At 42.9% G+C, this 19,690-nt stretch overlaps 1 protein-coding gene across 2 annotated transcripts in view; it reads right to left on the minus strand.

Annotated features, from left to right (window-relative positions):
- LOC126334575 (acyl-coenzyme A thioesterase 9, mitochondrial-like) overlaps positions 1 to 19,690 on the minus strand; it is a 91,555-nt gene that overhangs the window by 48,702 nt on the left and 23,163 nt on the right. For both annotated transcript variants that reach the window (XM_049996961.1, XM_049996962.1), the window contains 2 exons: positions 19,310 to 19,434; positions 7,815 to 7,935 (listed from right to left, as the gene is read on the minus strand). In XM_049996961.1, the coding sequence (XP_049852918.1) occupies positions 7,815 to 7,935; positions 19,310 to 19,434 (246 nt within the window). The remainder of the gene's footprint in view (positions 1 to 7,814; positions 7,936 to 19,309; positions 19,435 to 19,690) is intronic.

Genomic DNA, 19,690 nt, shown 5'->3' on the forward strand with positions numbered 1-19,690 from the left:
AAATAGAGGGCAAATCCGGTGGCAAAGAAACCATTGCCCTCTGGTCAGAGAATAAAAGACAGTCAAGTAAAATGTGGCGGACAGTAATCTGGATGCCGCAAGTGCTGCAGATTGGGGGTTCCTCCCGCCGGCATAAAAAACCATGCGTGAAGGGACTGTGCCCGATGCGGAGGCGAGTGAGGAGAACCTCATTCCACCTGCATGACTGGCAGGACATACGCCATGGCCGCGTAGTGCCCTTGACCAGACGCAGCTTATTGTCACTAACAGCCAGCCACTCCTCTTCCCATTGACGCATAACACGAAAATGCAAAAGGGAGGTAACAGCATGGAGGGGGATGGCACATTCAACAACGTGAGGGAGGGAACATGCATCTTTGGCAGCCACATCCGCCAGGTCGTTTCCCCTAATACCCATGTGCCCCAGCACCCAGCAAAAAGAAACCTCCTTCCCCTGCCGTTGCAGGTGGAGAAGGGCATCATGGATGTTCTGGACGACCGGATCCGCTGGGTACAAGTGTTGCATGGTCTGAAGGGCACTCAGGTAGTCAGAACAGATGAGGAACTTAAGACTGGGAACACATCTCATCTGCTCCAATGCCCGCAAGATTGCAAACAATTCGGCATCAAAGATGGTAAACGCCGCAGGAAGCCGTAACTTGACGACTCGAGCAGGGAAAACAACAGCACAACCAACAGAGTCCCCCTGTTTACAGCCATCTGTAAATACAGGTACATGGTCCAGATGCTGGTGTAAAAGACCGTAAAATAAGGAGGTAAAAACAAATGCTGGAGTGCAGCTTCTCCGGTACTCCGACAAGTCTAGAAGGATGCTGGGTTTCTGGAGCAACCAGGGAGGCAGGCGAGTAAAACCTTGTCGTTGGGGGGCCACACGCTCCACACCTAGGGACTCAAGTAAATGTGTGGCATGAATCCCAAATGGTCTCGTTGCCTTGGGACAACTGGAAAAGAGACGTTCCATAGGCGGTCGGGCAACGGTAGGGTACACAGGGGCGGTAGGGCAGGCAAGGAAATGACACACCCGTCGCACCATGAGGAGTTTCCGCCGGATGGCGAGCGGCAGTTCCCCTGCCTCAGCACACAGGCTGGGGATGGGACTGGTATGGAAGGCACCAGTGGCCAGCCTGACACCCTCATGGTGTACTGCATCAAGAATCTTCAGATACAAAAGCCTTGCTGATCCATACACGGTGCAAGCATAGTCAAGACGCGATCGGACGAAGGCCCTATAAAACTGCAGCAGACGCGCCCGATCTGCTCCCCAGGACCAATGGCTCAGACACTTCAAAATATTCAGTGCCTTCAGGGCCAGCACCTTGAGGTCTTTAAGGTGAGGCAACCACGACAACCTAGAATCAAAAGTGAGGCCCAGGAACCTCACAGTGTCTCTAAAAGGAAGAACGGTGTCCTTCAGATGCAATTCAGAGGAGGTAAAAGGATGCCGAGAACGATTAAAATGAACACACACACATTTGTCTGCAGAAAAGGTAAAACCCGTGTTTGCAGCCCATGCCTCTAAGCGCTTTATCGTAAGCTGCAGCTGCCGACTAGCAGTGACAAGACTGGAGGAAGAACAGAAAACAGCAAAATCGTCCACAAACAAGGAGCATTGGACAGGACTCCGGATAGTGGATGTGATACTGTTAATAGCGACGGCAAAGAGAGTGACACTTAAAACGCTGCCCTGAGGAACACCATTCTCCTGCACGTACAAATCCGATAGCACATTACCAACCCGATACCGAAAGAGGCGGTGAGAAAGAAAAGACCGAATGAAGATGGGGAGACGACCACGAAAGCCCCACTCATGGAGTTGATTGAGGATAAGGCGGCACCAAATAGTGTCATACGCCTTATTAATGTCAAAGAATACACCCAGACAATGCTGGTTACGTAGGAAGGCCTGCTGGATGGCCGCCTCAAGCAGGGTCAAGTTGTCTATAGTGGAACGACATCTCCGAAAGCCACACTGAGAGGGGCTAAGGAGCTGCCTGGTCTCGAGCAGTCAAACCAGGCGACGGTTGACCATGGGTTCCAACGTCTTCTGGACACAGCTCCTCAAAGCAATACTTCGATAACTACTGGGATGCGTTTGGTCCTTCCCTGGTTTGAGGAGGGGAATCAAAATAGCCTCCCGCCACAAGTCAGGGTACGTGCCGGATAACCATATCATATTAAAACGGTTCAGGAGAACTTCCTTGGATGGCAGCAACAAGTGCCGCAGCATGCTGTACCGGATTTGATCATGACCAGGCGCAGTACCATGAGCCACAGACAGTGCTGAATCCAGTTCCCACATAGTGAAGGGGCAGTTATAGGGTTCAGAATTTAGAGACCGGAAGTCCAAGTGACCCCTCTCGATGGCAGTGCGGTAGCGGCAGAAATCTGGATCACAGTTAATACTGGCAGTAGAGCCCACAAACTGCATGGCCAGTGTCTGGGCAATGTCTCTCGGGGCCGTGAGGAGACATCCCTGATGCAGCAATGCCGTGACAGGTAGTTGGCTGAGTTTCCCGGAAATCCTCCTAATGGCTTCCCATACTTTCGTAGAACTAGTGGAGCGGGAGATGGAGTTCAAGAACGATTGCCATGACCGTTGTTTGCTCTCTTTAATCACTCGCCGCGCTTTGGCCCTTGCCACCCGAAAGGCCGCAAGATTGTCAGCTGAGGGACGGCACTTGAAGCGACACAGAGCTGCACGGCGGGCTCGGATGGCTGAGCGGCACTCAGTGGTCCACCAAGGGACCGAACGCCTCTTGGGATGACTGGATGACCATGGGATTGACAATTCAGCAGCACTGTAGATCACAGCTGTAACATGGTCTACCCATTCGTGGACACTGGCACGGTGTTCCAAAACAGCCAGTTGGCTGAAAAGTGTCCAGTCAGCTCTGCACTGGTAATGCCACAGCCTCATCCAGGAGGCGAATCCAAAGTGGGAAGTGGTCACTAGAATGGAGGTCAGCAGCAGCCTCTCACAGAGCAGAATCCATGAGTGCTGGAGAGCAAAAGGAAACGTCAACAGCCAATGACGACCCGGAAGCAGTACAGAAATGATTGGGAGCACCAGAGTTGAGGATGCACACATCTTCAGACATCATGAGGCTTTCCAGAATGTGACCCCCGGGGCAAGTAGTCAGAGAGCCCCATAAGACATTATGAGCATTGAAGTCCCCCAGAAGAAGAAATGGGTGGGGGGGTTGGCTAATAAGGTCTGTGAGAGCCTCAGAGTCTATTGCATCCTGAGGCGGTAAATAAACTGAACAGACTGTGAGCCTTCGACCTACAAGAATGTCAACTGCAACTGCTTGCAAGTCGGTAACGAGAGGGAGCTCAGATGAGGGGTGCATGTCACGGACAACAACCGCAACACCACCCTTTGCCCTTTCCCCTGTCAGATCATCTTTTTGATATACGGTATAGCCCTGTAAAAAAAGAGCATCAGTGGCCTGAAAATGTGTCTCTTGGAGACATAAGCACAAAGGGCACTCTCGTACAAGGAGTTGTAATTCGGCCACATGCATCCTGAACCCATTCAGGTTCCACTGTCATATGGGAGCCAGTGATCAGGGTGGCTGAACTTTCACCCTGCCTCTGTGCTGTGGAGGAGAGCCCGTACTGGCCGGAGATTTATTCCTGGAGTGAGAAGATCGCCCCCGGTCGACATCAATGTCCATAAGATCCGATGACGACCCACGAGAGATGTCAGACAGTACGATGGCCTCGTCATCGGACCGACCCTGACTAGTCTCCTTAGGTGGCAAAACCTTCACCTTTGGTGTCTTTGTCTTGGGGGGCTTAGAATGCAGAGCCTTGTCAACAGTTGGAGCTTTACTCGCCTGGGCAGAAGGGAGAGGCAGAAAGTACCCCATGTCAGCACCCACGGCCTTGTCCGACGAAGTGGGGAGAGCCGCAGGTTGCAAAACAACTGCAGCAGCACAAATGCACTGGCAAATTCGGTATTAGTGCTGACACTAGCAACCTCCGTTTGCGTAGCAACAGTGGCCATTTGTACCAGTTTTTTTCAGAGCGCAAGCGAAAGATGTTGAAAAAACAGGAGGTTGCATGGCCTTAAACAGCTTCTTGGCCTCACCATAGGGGATGCGCTTAGATGTTTTAATCTCCTGTACCTTCCGTTCTTCGGGATAGAGGGGGCAGATACGGCTCCAGACAGGGTGACTCCCAGAGCAATTCACGCACTTCATAGGCGATGAACAATCAGCTCCGTCATGGGCAGGCTGACCACATTCACCACAAGTGGCGATCCCATTGCACCCCAACGTAGTATGCCCAAAATGCTGACATTAAAAAAAACAGCGCATTGGGTTGGGGAAATATGGCCGTACTGGCAAACTTAAGAACCCCATTTTAACATGCTCTGGGAGTCTTGGGCAACTGAACGTGAGAATAAATGAGTCAGATTTGACAAGGTCCCCATTGACTCGTTTCATAATACGCTGCACGTCAACAATACCTTCTTCAGCCCACTCAGATTTTAACTCGTCTATGGGGATTTCCATCAAGTCCCTACATGTCACAACACCCTTACTATAATTCAAAAGTGGAGTGGAGCTCGGTCTCGATAGCGTATGCTCCTAGACAGGTTGCTCTCCGAAGGGAAGCGACTTGACGGGAACTAGAAGTCTCAACTAACAGAGTCCCATTGCGCAGTCGCTTCACAGATTTCAGTGTTCCTGCAATTCCCTCAAGACCCTTGTGGATGTGAAAGGGAGAAACCCTCTCAAAGCTACCCTCCTTACGTTTAATAATCAAAAACACATTCTGACTATCAGCATGTGCTCCGTTACGACAGTCTGTTAAATCTTCAGCAGCACCAGGCGCTGGAGGACTCGCAGCGTGTAGCTGCTTTTTCGAGGGGGTGTGTTTTCCTACCAGTGGCCCACCCAAGCCACTGGTAGGGGGAAATGTAGAGGTTGAACGGGCCATTGCGGTCCCACGAGCAGCTAGGGAACGAAAGGTCCGCTCAGACAGAGCCCCGCGTGCCTGAGTAAGCCTTATACAACTGGGGTGCGGCAGGTGCCCCAGAGGTTGCCCGCTTGCGACTGTTCCACCCCAACAGCCATGCATCTTCTAGGCGCGTAGCACACCAAAAGATTGAGGTTTTTTTTTTTATAGAGGTTGGCCTTCCTCGCAATCCAGGCAAGATTACCATTCCCCGCAGCACACAACATTCCACCGCCGCGCCGTACGGTGGTTGCTGAAGCATGTCCGGGGGTTACGGTGACAGGAGACTGACGGCGCTGACCAGTCCCCAGCTCAGGACCCCGGGGTTGCCAAGCCCGTACTCAGCAAATGAATGCTGAGCCCCTGGGGGGCATCCACTGCAGTATTAACCCTTGGGTGGCCTGGGCAAGGGATGTCATCAACAGTTCCTGTCTCTCTGTATTTCCTCCATGTCTGAAAAACATCACTTTGTTTCATTCCAAGGTGCCTGGACACTTCCCTTGTTGAGAGTCCTTCCTGACACAAAGTACTGTAGTATTGACTGTCTAGGCATGGTTGAACAACAGACAACACGAGCCAGGTACCTCCTTCCTGGTGGGTGGAATGACAGGAACTGATCGACTGTCGGACCCCCTCTGTCGAATAAGCGCTGCTCATGCATGATTGTTTACATCTTTGGGTGGGTTTAGTGACATCTCTGAACAGCAAAAGGGACTGTGTCTGTGATACAGTATCCACAGTCAGCGTCTATCTTCAGGAGTTCTGGGAACCGAGGTGATGCTAAACTTTTTTTGGTGTGTGTAAATTAGTCATTGTAGCATATTGTGCTTAGCAGCATATTCCACTACTGGGTGGTCAACTTTGTGTGTGGTTATAGGTTGCTGGTGCCCATTAATTTGAATGGACAGCTGGTTGGTGGTCATGCCCAAATAAAAGGCTAAGTTAAAGTGGATGTGGTATATGATGTGATTGTCTTCATAGGCAGCTCTGTGTCTGATGGGTTAGAATATATTTATGATGAGACTCAAGCAGAATGTGTTAGATGAGTGCATAGGATAGGTCTTGCACTTGAATCTTCCACAGGTGAATGATCATGTGGTAATGGGTTAGGAGTGGGTGTGACATACGAATGGAACGGGATATTTTGTAGATTGGGTGGTTGGTTGAACACCACTTTGAGAGGACTATGAAGAATTGTGGGTTGGATGTTCCTCATTTCCTGGATACGATAAGTAATCAAAGTACTGGTGAAGGGTATAATTCAGTTTTCCAGTTCAGGGTGATATTGGGTAATGTGGTGAGGGCTCCCTTGCAGCTGTTTCATTGCAGGGGTCAGATGATTAGGGAAACTTTGGATATTGCATGACTGACTTGTTTGCCGACTAGGTTCAGAGGCTAATGACTGACTGTGAAGATCACAGTAAGAGCTTCAGCATACTGGGCAAGGGGTTGCTCATTGGTTCAGTGTTTCAGATGTGCTGTCCATGCATACCCCAGAATGTATGAGAAAGACACACATATTTTAAATAAGGGATGGCAGTTATCAGAATTGAGGTACTGTTGATGGTTAGTGGCTTTTTGGAGCTACTGGAGAGAAGGAGGTCAACATCTAGCAAGGTGGCATGCTGGGATGAGAAGGATCGGGTGATGTAGATGGGAGAGGTGTTCAGGCTGTGGAGGAATGTGGATGGAGTTAGCCACAGGTCCAGATCATGCAGATTAAACAGGTAGCCAAAGGAAGATTCCACACAGGTGCCTAACTCCACCACAGGTTTGTATATACAGTTTCCCTCACAGGAAAAGTAGTTATTTATTTGGTGTATAAGGAGTAAGGTGGTAAGTTTGGAATTGGCAGCATGCTGGGAGAAATAATGTTTGTCATTGGCAAAGCCCCTGGTATGTTGCGTTTGATGTGTAGGAAAATGGTGTCAGTAGTGATGAGTAGGTGAGAATGGAGTGGTAATGGTTGAGAGACAATGAAGGAAGTGGTCTGTGTTTTTGATGTGGGAAGTGGGCTGTTGGCAATGGAATGAGGTGAAGGTGTTTGTCAATCAGGAGGTTCTTTCCATAGGAACATGGTAACCAGCTGTGGTGGGGCATTTTGGATGGCAAAATTTAGGAATTTTGGAAAGCATGCAGAAGGTGGGAGTGCACGTGATATTTGAGGTGAGCTTAAATTTCATAAGTATATATAAATAAAATAGAAAGAAACTTCCACATGGGAAAAATATATTAAAATCAAAGATTCCAAGACTTACCAAGTGGGAAAGCACCAGTAGACAGGCACAATAAAATAACACAAACACACACACACAAAATTACGAGCTTTCGCAACCGGCGGTTGCTTCGTCAGGAAAGAGGGAAGAAGAAGGAAAGATGAAAGGATGTGGGTTTTAAGGGAGAGGGTAAGGAGCCATTCCAATCCCGAGAGCGGAAAGACTTACCTTAAGGGGAAAAAAGGATAGGTATATACTCGCGCACACACACACACACACACACACACACGTATGTATGGATGGATATGTGTGTGTGTGCGCGCGAGTATATACCTATCCTTTTTTCCCCCTAAGGTAAGTCTTTCCGCTCCCGGGATTGGAATGGCTCCTTACCCTCCCCCCGTAAAACCCACATCCTTTCATCTTTCCTACTCCTTCCCTCTTTCCTGACGAAGCAACCGCCGGTTGCGAAAGCTCGTAATTTTGTGTGTGTGTTTGTGTGTTATTTTATTGTGCCTGTCTACCAGCTCTTTCCCGCTTGGTAAGTCTTGGAATCTTTGTTTTTAATATATAAGTATATATAATGTAGACTAATTCCCAACTAGGTCTCACCTGCAAATATATCCATGTCCTCCATAAGTCTCCCCAGCCGTACATGCCCAAGAAATGTCACATACTTTTCTTGCAGTGTTATATCTGTGCTCAGTGGAATTACGACACTGGAAAAGCTATCCTGAAACAAAAATGTCCATACAGTGAGATACAATAGTTTAAGATAGTGAAATACATTATCACTGAGTTGCATCATTTTATAATTAATTAAAATCATATCTCAAAATGAGCAAGAAATTGACCTAATGAGAAAATATGCTATGTAAAGGAAGTCAGATGAAAGAACAAGAATGACAAGCAAAAACCACATTTAACCAAAAATGACATCTTTCATAATACTCCACTAGATATTTATGGTAGCAACAGTAGCTGCAAAGGAGTTTACAGAATAGAACCAAATGGAGTAAGAACACAAATGCCAGATCATTTATGAAATACCAGTCATATGCACAGAAGCAAGAAACTGAAACTTATTACAACTTTACAAGAAAATGAAAAACATCTCTTAATATCCACTATTAGAAGCTGCCTGATTCTCTGTATTCCAGGGTTGAAGATTCTTATTTGCTGCATGACAAGCAGCAGTGTGTATTGCAAACTGTTCTTTATCACTGAAGATGTAAATGATTGTTATTCTTGCAATGCAGTCATGTATCTATGTGACTAGTAGTATGAGCTAAATAGCAGCTGTTTAAATAAACTATGAAATTAACAACTTTTTTAAACTAGCTTATTTCCTGTTAATTTTACTGTGTCAAACATTTAGCCCATGTAAAGACCAATAATATATATCAATACAGATATAGCTTATTGTTAATATAGTATACAGATTTACTTTCTAACAGATGCTTCGCCTTTATAAATGTATACATTGAATCACTCCATGTTTCTGAAGATTATCTTTCATCTGTAGATTAAAATAACACATTGATTGGGATAATTAACTGACAAGAAACACAGAACAAGAAACATAGATACAAAAAATACAGGAAATAACATTTCTACTTTCTTTATTGGTGTTTGAAATTGAAGGAATGTACTTATCTAATGTCTAATCAATGGTGACATCATTAGGTGTGAAACATCAGTTTATATTATGGGTCTGAAGGAAGAAGATTACCTGTAGTCTTATTATGGGAAGTATTATGGCTTCCAGTTTATTATTACAAAAAGACGTTATGAAAAAAATTAATTTAGATACTGGCAGATGGGTTTAGCCTAGTTGCTCCCATACTTGAAACCAGCTCTCCTGCTGCACTACTTCAGACAATGTGTGGTGGTTCACCTTCTTTATTTCTTCATTTGTTGACCTCGGTGTTGCTATACTGGTTGAAAAATTTGGTGGTGGAAGTCAAACACGGACTACTTTAAACGATGTAGCCGACAGGTGCACATTTGTGTTTCACAGATGTTTACTTTCACTGTTCACAACCCCCCCCCCCCCCCCCAATAATACACAGTTATATGGCCAGTGCACTATTGTTTAACTTTCGATAAGTATCATTAATAGGTTGCAGGTGAACATCCACATACTGCTTCAACAGTTTACTGTTGTATATCTACAAGAAGTAAAAACCTAACCACACAGTTTACAAGTCCTGCAGACTATTGTGGTACTTATTGAACAGACACTGTCACACAGCCTAATTGTGTTACACTTATTTCACAGTTATTTGATGCATTGTTGTTGTTCTAACCAACACAGGTTCTTGTCTCAAACTTGGACATGGACTGACTGTCTCAGGACCGAAAATTGGGCCCTTATATATCCCCACAATAATAGGTACTGACACTACAAATTGTTTGAAGTTAAAATTACAATTAAAACTTAACTCATTAAATTAACTGAATACATTGAAAAATTGGTTCTTTTTAACAGTTTCTTCTACTGCAAGGGTTAAGCCAAATTATTTGTTTAAATCATGAAATTAACATATATAGTTATGCACACAATACTTTTGACAAAACTGTTAATTACTTTAGGTCTGGCTTTGCTGACATGTTTTCCAATAGAGCCAAATAGATTGTTTAAGATTACTATTAATTGTTCCTCCAAATGTTTATATTTAGTACAAAAACTATATTTGTTTGTAAGTCAACAATAGAATTTAAGTTACAAAACAATCACTGATTTCGACCTATAATACAACTAGGAATACTAACTAGGAACAGCCAAAATAAGTTACAAAATCAATTACATACATAAAACTACACACAAAATTAGATCTGGTGTTATATTCTTTAAAACTGAGAGACAACCTTTCTCTTTTATGAAAATGCAGATTATATTCACGTATGTTAACGGTAATTAGCTAAAAGTGAAAAAAAAAAAAATTAAGGAGGCAGATGACAAAACAAGAGTAGGAGTAAAAATTTTCCCAGCTTGCTTCATCACAAATGCCATACATTTTCAGGAACACAATTAAGATGCTTCATTCACCGGAGAAAAATAAAAGTAGAAAATGAAGCAACACACTCCATAATACAAAATTTCTTTTTCAATAATATGTTTTACAACTAAGGGATGTTCTTTGTTGAAGTGTAAAGTATGCAGTATTAAATTATATTATCTTTAAGTTACAACTCTCTGTTACATTATCCAGACATTCTTACTGCAGCAAATATTTTCCATCTATGTAAAACCCATGTGTTAGACATTTTTAATTATCACCCATAAAAATAATTTTTCCACCCTGCAACACAAAACATCAGATAAATGTGCAATGGACATGTATTTTACATGTTATTTTAGTAAGGTAAGTGCCATACACAATAAACAGATATTTTTAAGAAATCTATAATTCCGTTATCTGGGCATCCTTAATAACTGTAAATACGAAGTTCAAGAGGGGTTAACTGTTAGCTTTAGTGCACATTTACACCTTCATACATCGTTATCTGTGGATTCTGAGTGGAAACAAAATGCTTTCTTTGAAGTATATCAGTAGGAAGGACAGAAGAAAATCTAAATAGTTTCTGTTTGAGTATTTCTTCACTCATTCATTCATAGGGTTTCATGGATCACAATGTGGAGTAAAACCTATAGAGCTGCTAGATGAGTTAGGTAGACATTAACAACAAACACAGCTGTGAATACGTGATTCTGTTCACAGTATCAGCAGTTAATTAAGTAATTAAATTGCTTCCAACAAGTGTCAAAAAAAGCATGAGCTTAACTTTCATTAATAGCACAACACAGAGGATTTATAATGCACATTTTCTTAAGCTACACAGGTACATTTAACAAAAAGAAAAACATCACAACTCTTCAGGTTTTTTCTTTTTCTTCTTCTTCTTCCCTCCCCAACTACATGATTTAATTCTGGGGGATTTAAACACTTGGGTATAAGCCATTTCCTGCAGTCTCTCTGAAATTTGTCATCCTCTTAACTTTTTGTACTCACTGGGTGTTAAGTTATAATACATGGCTCTTTGATATATATTAGTCTGAGTCTTCTGCAATCAATAAATTATCTCTACTCTACTACGAATTATTTGTGTTGCACAACTTCGAAGAAAGCTCACTTACATCAAATAGCTTCTATTTCTCTCTTATATAATTTACAGTATCAAACTGACATTCAACATACAACAACAGTAATCTAAGTGCCACTTTGTAATGGCTTAGAATTTTCGCAGCATGGAAAGCTGCCCAATACTAAAATCAGGTCTCAGCTACAGTCAGCCTGCCAAACAATGCCCCTGCTGATACTGTAATCCAGAAAACTCTGACACTTCTGTAACCACCATACATATGTGCCACTGACATAGGAGTGGAACAGTCTTCAATAAGTTTCAGCACTTTGACTGCTGCACAACAGTTGGGTCCTGGTCATCAGCTCCCATTCCTGAGGCTTCCAGACGATGTAGAAACATGGCTCTCCTGTAAACTAAGCACTGGACTGCCATATTTAAACTCCCAGGTCCAGTCTCTCGCCATCGGCACAGCTGGGCCTTTCTATAAAATACAGCCTGTGCCAGGTTGTTGCCGTATGTACAACACCACTACAGTACATTTGCTGTCTCTGGGCTGTGAAGCAGCGTGTGCTTTCTGATAGTGTCACCTGGAGCTGCAAGCATCTGCCTCTGCCTCCATGATCTAGGTCAAGCCAGGAGTTCCAGACAGCCCAGCAATCGCCACTGCCCACTACCGCTCACCAACTGGTAATTCCATATTCATTGCGTGAGTATTCCTGCTAGATTTGCCTGCCTAGCCCTGGCTGCCACATGGCTCATTACTGTTCACCATAAATTGTCTGGTTGCTGCAGATGCATTTATTTGCATTGCACATATGGCTATTAATAAAGAGATTTGACAACAGATTGGCTGCTTAAATTGGCGGCACTTCCACCCACCTCCAACAAGGAACAACTTACCCACACCTTCCCATAATGATGACCCATTACACTTGGTTTTAGAACAACTGTTGAAGGCTGTTTTGGTGAACCATTCAGGGCAGAAACAAGGACGATGCTGCAGCAGTGGCAATCAGTGCAAGTTTTCAAGTAAGTGCACTTTAACTTTTGTTTGGGCCTTTAAGGTTGTGCTTTTCTTTCTTTCCTTTCTTTTCTATACACCAGTGATGGTAGTAACAACCAAAAATGTCTGTCAGTGAGAAAGTTACAACTCAGGTGATGATTTAGATTTGCTGAATGAGATAGCCAAAAAGCCAGCTGATAATGAGGCTTTGTGTAGGGAAACACATTGTTTAATGGATGAAAGAAAGAAATGGCTGACTTCTAATGTCTCTCCACGCACCTTTGATGCTGATACTGACTCACTGGTGTGCCCCATTTTTGAATAAACTGAGGAAGATGTTCTTTTTTCTTTAGGCCACACACAGCCATGAAGTTAGGTAAATGGAGTAACGAACAGCTATTAAGTACGGCTCATTTAAAATTAGTACAGGATGCTAGAACGTACGTAATGGGCTATGAGAAGTTGCAGATGTTCAGTCTTTTAGTATAAAAAGCATGGGTATTGGTAGAAAATATTTAATGTTAATACACATGAACTGACAAATGATGATTCAGTCAATAATGCTATTCTGCAGGAAGCAAAACAATGGGCACTTGATCTGTTTTTAAGGTGTCTGCAGCTGAGATGCCATGAAAAGTGTGCATGGAATTCCTGAAAACCTTGAACAAAGCAGTAGCAACTGTGGCAGCTTTGTCTGTGCCAGTGTCAGTGACTAGACCAAGAGAGGAGTGGGTAGTTTTTAATACAGAGGTCATATGTTATTGATGTGGCTCTCACCACATTCAGTGGTTTTCTACAAAGCCACAGTCTAAAAGGTGCAAACAGGTGGGGCACTCTTTCCAGAAATAGCAGCAGCTGTGTGAAGATGGAATCAGGGTAACACGTGTACCTCCATTAAATGGGATGGGGGTGCGCAACACTCCCAGTAAGTCTGACCACAGGACAGCCCTGTGTGAAATCAGTGGCAGACATTTGCCTGTCTGGCTATGTTAAAGGAAGACTGTGTATGTTTTTTTTGGATACATGATCACAGGCAGGTATCCTTGGCTAATCAGTGTTGGTGCAGTGAATTTACACCAAACATGTTGTAGGCTAAGAGGTGTAGGTAGTAATAGTGCTCACTTGCTCGGTTTGGCATTATTGGATTTCTGAGTGTGGAGGAGGAACTTCCGGGTGTGTCTGGAAATTCACCTTACCATAGGCATAAGCTATGATGTCACTCTTGGCCAGGACTTCCCTGTTAAACATCACACCAATGTCAATCTACAATAGCTAGATGGGACATTCAGTCTTGGTTTTAGTGCTGAGAGAACCAAACTGTTGCAAAGAACACCTGAAATGCAAGGAAAATCAATTAAACTGAACACATGGTCTCTTAGACACAACTTGTGGCATACAATATGAAAAGGATGGGAGGACTGCTTTAGTTGGATATAGGAGCTGACTTGCTGATAATACTTCATCTGTAGTGAAGCCAGAGAACAAAGGACGAGTTGACTGGGGATTTCAGTGTAGAGTACATGAACCCAGGACATTCTGTCAGTTTAATTGCACCAAGGGGAAAGGTGTTGCATCTGAACAGATGTGACAGAGTGGACACGGAGAGATTATTGGAGGAATACACAGAATTATTTAACCTGCCTGGATCAGTGCCTGCTATGTCACTAGTGCAGCACATAATTGCCACTACAAACAGGTCACCTATGTACAAGAAACTATATTGGGTCCTCCATCATCCATTAGCAGTGATAGGAGTTTACTGAACAACAGCTGCAGGACAGAATTATAGAAGAAAATGCCAGTCCCTGGTCAGCACTGGTTGTCATTGTGCCAGAGAAATCCTGAGATGGTAAGAAGGTTAATAGGTTCTGCTGCAATTATAGTTATTTAAATCAGTGGACAACAACTGATCAATACCCCATGCCGAACATTACGGAGACCTTAGACGGTGTGGGGCAATGCTGATATTTTACCCTCATGGACTTATGAACATTCCACAGCTTGTTAGATGGGGTGCTATGGGGGTCTGAATACAAAAGAATACATGGTCTTCCTGGATGATATCATTGTTTTCTTCAAGAACATCTGGGAGCACATGGTATATCTATGAGAGGTATCTGAATGGGTACGGCAGGGATATGCCCCTGACTCTTATTGCCACTTCATATTACAGGAGGCCTGCTCTTTAGGCCATATTTTCAGACATGATGATGTACCAAACTGACCCATGACTAGTACAAGCCATAAAAGATTTCCCAGCAATAAACAAAGTAGAAGAGTCATAGTCATATCTTGGGATCACCAATTTTTACTGAAGATATATTCCAAAATATGCAGATTTAGAAAGGCCCCTTATGCCTTTGTTGAAGGATGGAGTAAAGTTACAATGGACTTCAGACTGCGAAACAGCATTTGAGTGATTGAAAAAATTACTAGCCATTGGTCCCAACCTATTTATGGGTCGCTTAGAGGAAGCCTTCTTGGTTACCCAAGCCTGCCAACCCAAAGTTTGATACAGATTTATTGATGACATCTTCATGATCTGGACTCACAGTGAAGAACAACTCCAGAATTTCCTCTCCAACCTCAACTCCTTTGGTTCCATCAGATTCACCCAGTCCTACTCCAAATCCCATGCCACTTTCCTTGACGTTGACCTCCATCTGTCCAATGGCCAGCTTCACACATCCGTCCACATCAAACCCACCAACAAGCAACAGTACCTCCATTATGACAGCTGCCACCCATTCCATATCAAACGGTCACTTCCCTACAGCCTAGGCCTTCATGGCAAACGAATCTGCTCCAGTCCTGAATCCCTGAACCATTACACCAACAACCTGAAAACAGCTTTCGCATCCCGCAACTACCCTCCCGACCTGGTACAGAAGCAAATAACCAGAGCCACTTTCTCATCCCCTCAAACCCAGAACCTCCACTTGTGACAGGATACTTCCTGGGACTGGATCAGACTCTGAATACGGCTCTTCAGCAGGGATACAACTTCCTCAAATCCTGCCCCGAAATGAGATCCATCCTTCATGAAATCCTCCCCACTCCACCAAGAGTGTCTTTCCGCCGTCCACCTAACCTTCGTAACCTCTTGGTTCATCCCTATGAAATCCCCAAACCACCTTCCCTACCCTACCCTTGTAACCGCCCCCGGTGTAAAACCTGTCCTATGCACCCTCCCACCACCACCTACTCCAGTCCTGTAACCCAGAAGGTGTACACGATCAAAGGCAGAGCCACGTGTGAAAGCACCCACGTGATTTAGCAACTGACCTGCCTACACTGTGACGCTTTCTATGTGGGAATGACCAGCAACAAACTGTCCATTTGCATGAATGGACACAGGCAGACAGTGTTTGTTGGTAATGAGGAACATCCTGTGGCTAAACATGCCTTGGTGCACGGCCAGCACATCTTGGCACAGTGTTATACCGTCCGGGTTATCTGGCTACTTCCCACCAACACCAACCTATCCGAACTCCAGAGATGGGAACTTGCCCTTCAATATATCCTCTCTTCCCGTTATCCACCAGGCCTCAATCTCCGCTAATTTCAAGTTGCCGACACTCATACCTCACCTGTCATTCAACATCATCTTTGCCTCTGCACTTCCGCCTCGACTGACATCTCTGTCCAAACTCTTTGCCTTTAAATATTTCTGCTTGTGTCTGTATATGTGTGGATGGATATGTGTGTGTGCGCGAGTGTATACCTATCCCATCCCGGGATTGGAATGACTCCTTACCCTCTCCCTTAAAACCAACATCCTTTCATCTTTCCCTCTCCTTCTCTCCTTCCTGACGAAGCACCCATGGGTTGCGAAAGCTCGAAATTTTGTGTGTGTGTTTGTGTGTTTTTTTTTTTATTGTGCCTATCTACCAGCGCTTTCCCGCTTGGTAAGTCATGGAATCTTTGTTTTTAACTTACATTTTTCTACATTTAGAGCTAGCTACCATTCATCACACCAACTAAAAATATTGTCTAAGTTATCTTGTATCCTCTACAGTCACTCAACTTTGACACATTCCTGTACATCACAGATTGCTGCCCACTCTGTCCACCAGATCATTTGCGTATATAGAAAATAACAGTGATCCTATCACACTTCCATGGGGCACTATTGATGACGCCATTTCACTCACCATTGTGGAAACTATACTACTTAAGGGGTCTATGAGCCACTTTCATACCTGGGAACCCGTTGCGTATGCTTGTATCTTCGTTAACAGCATGCAGTGGCATACCATGTCAAATGCTTTTTGGAGAAATATGGAATTTGCCTGTTGCCCTTCATCCACAGTTTGCAGTATATAATGAGAGAAAATGGCAGGCTGAGTTTTGCATGAGTATTACTTTCTAAAACTCTGTTGATTCGTGAACATGTTCAAGAATTCTGCAGCAGTCCGATGTTAAGGATATTGGTCTGTAATTTTGCAGATCCATTCTTTTACCCTTCGGTAGAGAATTTTGTGGGCAGAATACAGAAGGTGAATGTGCTGACACATGATTTAGAGGAGAGTGACATGGGAAACAGAGATCTACTCCATGAAACAGAACAGAGGGCATCAGACGCATTTTTAAGGGGTTTGCCGTGTGATGTGCCTAGAAGGGTGAGGAGGGGTGCTCTGAATTATTTATATCCTATGGTCAGTTTATCTATTGGTGAGTGTGAAGAAACTGATGTAGTAACAGGAATACGGGATAAGAGTGTTAATAAACGGTAGATGTTGCAGCTGTTGGGAAATGGGACATGGACGCCACCAATGTGATTGTAGAAATGGTAAGGAGAAATGGGATGAATAAGCAAGTGTTAAAAATGAGAAAGGAAACCCCAATTCTACTAGTATGGGTGCAGAGATAGAATGTAGTATAGAGGGAATAATGAAGGGTATGAAGTACAAGTTGTTATTGGTCACTGGCATGCGTGTGTCAATAGCAAATATGGACCTTGTGGGTCAGAGGTGATTAAACCCTCCATACTACAAATAAGGTGGAGTTGGAGATAGTGAGTCTTTAGGCTCAGCAATGGTAGATTTTCAGGTGGGGATGTAGTGTTTTAAGCAGTGCATAGAGGTTGTAGTCCAGGTAAGTGATCATGACTGCATGGTCTAATCCAAAGACTTTCTGATAATGCAGTATGCCAAAATTGACCTTATATAATATATAGTTGAAGGTAGAGGGACAACATTCCAACTGGAGGATACGGCTGCCAGGATAGTACAAATGCGAGGTGCACCAATCTTAAGGAGTGAACGACCTAAACTGCTGTCAACACACTAAAGATTAATTCACATGATATTATACTGCAAGTAAGCAGGAAGTTGGTCTAGATAAATATGGGACCGGAATGGCCCATTAATGCATTGGGCTTTGTGGAACCATTGGTGAAAATGACAAATTAGACACATCACATTGCTTTTTAAGGAGAAGTATAGTATGTGTACGGGATGAAATGTAAACGAAAAAATTTTGGCACTGATTAAGTACAGCTGACCAAAGGAATGTTATTAGCTAATTTGGAAGTCCTAAGAACTTTCCTGGCATATATAGTTTCAATCATGCTTGTCTGAGCTACTGGAGTTGGCAGTCATGCATGCATGTAGTTTGCTTCCTTATGTGAATGAATGATGTGTTTCTCTTTTTTTCCTGGCAGAGTCTGTGGCTGAAAGATTATGCATAAATGTCTTTTGATTGTGTGTGTGTATTGTGTAGTGGAATAATACTTTTTCTTGTGTGAAGGTTAACTTTTTTTGGTCAATTTATCAGTAAACTATACATCTCAAATGCAAATTGTTGGTAATAAGGATTTTACAACACTTTACTGAGTGTGTCCACACCACTAATCAATTCTAATAATGAAACTGTAAAACTGATGTGCCTGTCTGTTTGAATACACTAATTTCCAAAACTAGTAGACAAATGTTCAGAGCATTTTTTGCAGATGTCTTGAATGCACCTTTGGGCAACATATAGGCTTCATTTTATTATATGAAACATTTCCAGTCATCAGAACTCCACAACTGAAATGTATTTTATGAAATTCATGTTGGAAAATACATCAAATGTGATTCTATTTACTGAGGCGTCATTTTTTATTTATAAGGTCATTATCAGGACACAAATCATCATTTTGGCATATTATGTGCTTGTATAAACCATCATGATCTTCATAATGACTATTCTGATTGATGTTTCAAACATGCTTCTAAATTTCTACCTTTGTAAATTTCAGATGCAGACAACATTACAGGTTGAACATATGTGATGGATGTCATTAAACAGCTTAATGTGAATATCCAACACCTACTCAAACTCTCCACAACTGTCATGAAATATTGGACATGATTGAAGAGCAAAGTGTACATATCACATACGTCATTATCTGAAATGTCTTACACACTCAAATCCTTGCAGTTATTACATTCTTTGCTATTCTGTTTCTTTCTTTGCTTGTTTGTTTTTTTTTTTTTCATTCTAGTGGTATACATACAATTACATAGTAATAGAGGAAATTCCTTTGGGTGTAAGGTGTAGAGCTATGAATGGAGAGGAAATGAGATTAAAAAAATGAATAAGTTTTCTGAACCATGAATTCCCTCAACAGCATATAGTAAAAGAAGAATTGACACAGGTTTGATGCACAATATACAGGAAATAAATAAAATCTTAAAAAGAAATACATCAGTAAAATAAATTACACTTGTGTCTTATTTCAGATTCCACAACTGATAGGAGAGGATAGGAGGTGATCACGACTAGAGTCATATTTTTATTCATGTTATACAACATCTATTTCATTCACGAACTTTGGCCAATTTGCAATCTTTGTAATGATGATACTATATCTACTGCTTACTCCATATTTCACTATGAATATCTTTCTTCTACCTCACAACTATGTTCTATTAAAAGTATATGTATACGTCTCAATAAATTATTAATTTATGTGAAACAGCTAGAATACTCTTCACAAACACATTCAAGGAAATTGTTTTCTGAATACCTTCATTTTCCTAACAGGAAGTTCATCCTGGTTCTTTGGCAGGTACTCCAGCAAATGACTCCGACTCAGCTGTAGTGGCTTGTAGCTGCGCTGAATCCCCATGACTTCTATAAGACGATTTTTCACTGTCAAGTAAAAAGAAAGAGGCACATACAAGTGTGTGATATTGACATTAACAAGTGACCAGTGCCATGAATATATAGTATTTTTTTGCCCTGATAACATAAACATGTTAGTTACTAAAGGTATTTTTAAATAAATATGACAGCAAAACTTTTGTTTCATCTCTAAGCCCTAATCATGCTGTGGCTTCAAATAACTGAAAGAACAGAATGGAAAAAGAGAGTAAGTTTTCACGGATGCACAAAATTCCAGTTGGTT

This window comes from Schistocerca gregaria, chromosome 2 (genome assembly GCF_023897955.1).
Source record: "Schistocerca gregaria isolate iqSchGreg1 chromosome 2, iqSchGreg1.2, whole genome shotgun sequence".
Taxonomy (NCBI): domain Eukaryota; kingdom Metazoa; phylum Arthropoda; class Insecta; order Orthoptera; family Acrididae; genus Schistocerca; species Schistocerca gregaria.